General features: G+C 32.7%; 1 protein-coding gene across 1 annotated transcript; it reads right to left on the bottom strand.

The window, feature by feature from the left end:
- Positions 1 to 1,751: 1,751 nt before the first annotated feature.
- LOC126056833 (uncharacterized) lies at positions 1,752 to 3,075 on the bottom strand. Its single transcript, XM_049851092.2, has 2 exons — positions 2,702 to 3,075; positions 1,752 to 2,526 (listed from the first exon to the last, which is right to left on the bottom strand). The coding sequence occupies exons 1-2, from the start codon at positions 2,827 to 2,829 to the stop codon at positions 1,839 to 1,841; spliced, it is 816 nt and encodes a 271-aa protein (XP_049707049.2). The 5' UTR covers positions 2,830 to 3,075; the 3' UTR covers positions 1,752 to 1,838.
- Between the last annotated feature and the right edge of the window lie 289 nt (positions 3,076 to 3,364).

Below are 3,364 nucleotides of genomic sequence, written 5' to 3'. Positions count from 1 at the left end.
ACACTTGCATATTTGATTGATAATCATAGTGGCCAGAATCGGCTTTCATTATGACATCAAATATTGCCTGTTGAACCATATTTTTTGTTGAACGTGAACAAGATTCTATTTTGGCTCCAATAAAAATTAATAAATGAATGTACTTCTTGTGACAACTTGGAGGTGTCGGTCAATTTTTCTGTAGCAGTCTTTAAAACTTGTAAACTGGGCATTGTAGCAAAGTTAAGACTCTGAAGGACACACGTGTTTTTTACCGGTCTAAGGAAAAATACACAGTTTTATAAACATATTTATTTTTTAACATATGAAAAATATAACGATTATTTATTGTGAAAGCTGTACCAACACTTAAGATGCAAACCGATATTGCATTTGGTACACATTTTTCTAGTGCGTTGGTGACAATATCCGCATCTTCGTTGAGAGCAGTTGACTTTCGACTACTTTCGAGTGATCGTCCGCATTTTCTGTGGTCCTTATCGCGGCAGGTACTCTTATCTGAACAGATTTGACGCGGGCTTGCCATATTTTTGTAGGTAAACAGTTACTATGTTTCGCCGGAAATCGCAATAGGTCCAGTTGTTTTCTGACTGTCTTTTGATCAGCCATGCATTTTGACTAGCTGCATCCAGGCCAAAAGCAAACAGAGGGAACCACTACTTTTTTGCCGCGAAGAGCTACCCTCATGGAGTCTTCATCAAAGCGGTCTACTGAGTTTGGCGAATTACAATTCTGTAACCGGTTTTCCCGAACAGTAACTTTACTATAAAAATGGTAGGATTTAAAAATAAAGTTTAGATGTGGTAGTAAAAAATGTTTTATTTTCTGTCAACTACAAGTGACACTGGCAATTCAAGAGTTAAAATTTCCTGTTATATTAGAAATTATTTATTTCTTACAAATCAAAATAGTTATTATCAATTATATCCGATTCTTGAGATACATTAGTAACTTCCGGTGATACAGGAACATCAGTTTCTGAACTTCCATAACCATATTACGATTGATAATTAGTATTGGGTAAATATTTTTTATAGTGTTCAAAATATCTGTCTGAAGATCCAATTTACAATCATCGGGTACTTTTTTAAATGAGGTAATAGAATGCAAAAAATCGAAGTCAGGGTCATTATCATATCCCCTTTTTCTTTTAAAGTTATTTGCAATTGTTTGTAACACTTCCCTCTCTTTATCTTCCACTGATGTGTCCGTTTTTACACACTTCTAGTAGGTATAAATGTGTACGCAAATTATTTTTTTTTGTATAGTGTATATTTACCAAGTTATAGGTTTTAAAAGAATGGGCAAGACGACAATTTTTGAAAATGTGTTTTAAAATATTCTTAACTATCTACTATTTCTAAAAAATATAATATTTCTGTAATTTATTAAATAATTATTGAAAAAAATTAAATTTTAATGAAATGTTAATTTATTCGCGCCAGAACGCAGTCACCGACGTTGACATTTGCTGTGACGTCAATCCTTAGCAAACTTGTAAACATTAGAGTCGAGTAACAAATAAAACATATTAAATATTATTTTTATATGAATTCTAAAGGATATAAGTGGTGTGCGGTCCCGCAGTGCACTAATACGTCAATAAAAACCCCTAACAAAGTGTTTATTTACTGCGTAGATCATTTTGACGTAAGTTTTAACGTTATTCCTTATATTCATAATATTCTGTGACATTGTTTTACAAACTAAACATTAATTACAAGGTATTCGGTAGTAAATCTAACCTCGAAATGTATAGAGCTTGTTTATCGACTTTATATTCACGATTGATTATTGATTACTTTATTCATTTTCCAGTTGCCACATGATATGGATAATTATATGGAATTGGTATTACATCTGGTGAATTCATATGCTCGTGAAGCAGTAATCCTACCATACCTTAGTTCATACCAAACACTACTTTTATTTTGTTGTCTTGTTTTTTCTTCAATAAGTTTAACATCTGCATCGGTTAATACAAGCTTTTCCAAGAATATGTCACAGGATTTTTCCTTATATTTTAATATTAGTTTGTGCATGGAGAATGTAATCACTTTATCAGGCACATAATCTTCCTGAAATTTGATCAATTCACAATTGTGAAGTTGCCTTTTCCTCCCTTCCTCGATAAACTTGTCTAATACTACACTATTTGATGGCAAGCTAGGCTTAGCATCAGATAAATCTTTTGCTGTCATGTATTTTATGGTAGTCCCAACTTTTGATAGCTTGGATTTCATCCAGTAGCATTCAACTGATGTAACAGATGGTTCTTCACTCCTGCGATGCACCCACATAAGAAAAGCCACGGCATGTTTGCAGCCTCCTTGTGATGCAACACAGTCGTGGCAATCCACCGAAACAACTGTCTCATTGACTTCGTCAACTACTAATGTTACTCCATATAACTTTCCATGGACCTTGTGTTCTGGACAGATTTTTGACTTCACCACGCACAGATTGCCATCGCGTTTTAACTGGACATAACTTATGGCATCATCACCGTACGACGGCCTGGAAGACCTATAACAAAAAAATAGGTGTGTAAATATAGAGTTACATACTTAATCGTATATTACATACACAAAACATATTCTCATAACGAAAACATAACCTCAAATACTTAATATATCAAGTGATATTTTACAAAATATCTTCTAAATTTATAAAAAATTCATACAGTAATAATAGTACTTACGCTGCAGTTTTCACGTTTCTGAATTCTGCTGAACAGAAATCTTTGTTTGACGCCAGGAACTCTCCCAACATTAACAAATCCACTCGAGGCAAATTAGAACTGTTTGCCTTAGTAAATCCTTGTTCCATGGCTTAATTAGTAAAGCAAATTTAAGTAAGTAAGCAAAAGACCGATATAGATCTTATGATACTACTTTTAGTCAATTTAAACACTGATAAAACTCAAGAGATAGTCGAAACTCGAAATAAATTCGGTGACAGTGACAGTATTTACTAAGGGCTGACGTAACACTCTGTGATTGGCGTTTTAAAAAACATGGCGGATGGCAGTATTTTGTAATTTTATTTTCTCAAATAAAATAATAATCTCATCTTAAATCTTAAAATGGAGACATTTTCCACCATACATACACAATATTTTATCAGTTAAACACAATATTTTAATGATTCCGTCTTACTGTCGTCTTGCCCATTGTCGTTGATTGGTACTACAATTTTTCGAAACTAATTTTTCGAATATAACAAATCGACTATAATTTTTTTTACATAGCAATACATATTAAAAATATACTGTTCTTTTTCAAATCAAATCAAATCATTTATTTTGCAAACATGGGTGGTAAGTACATAGATGTTACAATAAAATATGAGTTCTCCATGTTTT

This window comes from Helicoverpa armigera, chromosome 19, assembly GCF_030705265.1.
Source record: "Helicoverpa armigera isolate CAAS_96S chromosome 19, ASM3070526v1, whole genome shotgun sequence".
Classification (NCBI taxonomy): domain Eukaryota; kingdom Metazoa; phylum Arthropoda; class Insecta; order Lepidoptera; family Noctuidae; genus Helicoverpa; species Helicoverpa armigera.
The sequence above is the reverse complement of the archived record's forward strand: the minus strand, read 5'-3'. Positions and strand labels throughout refer to the sequence as shown.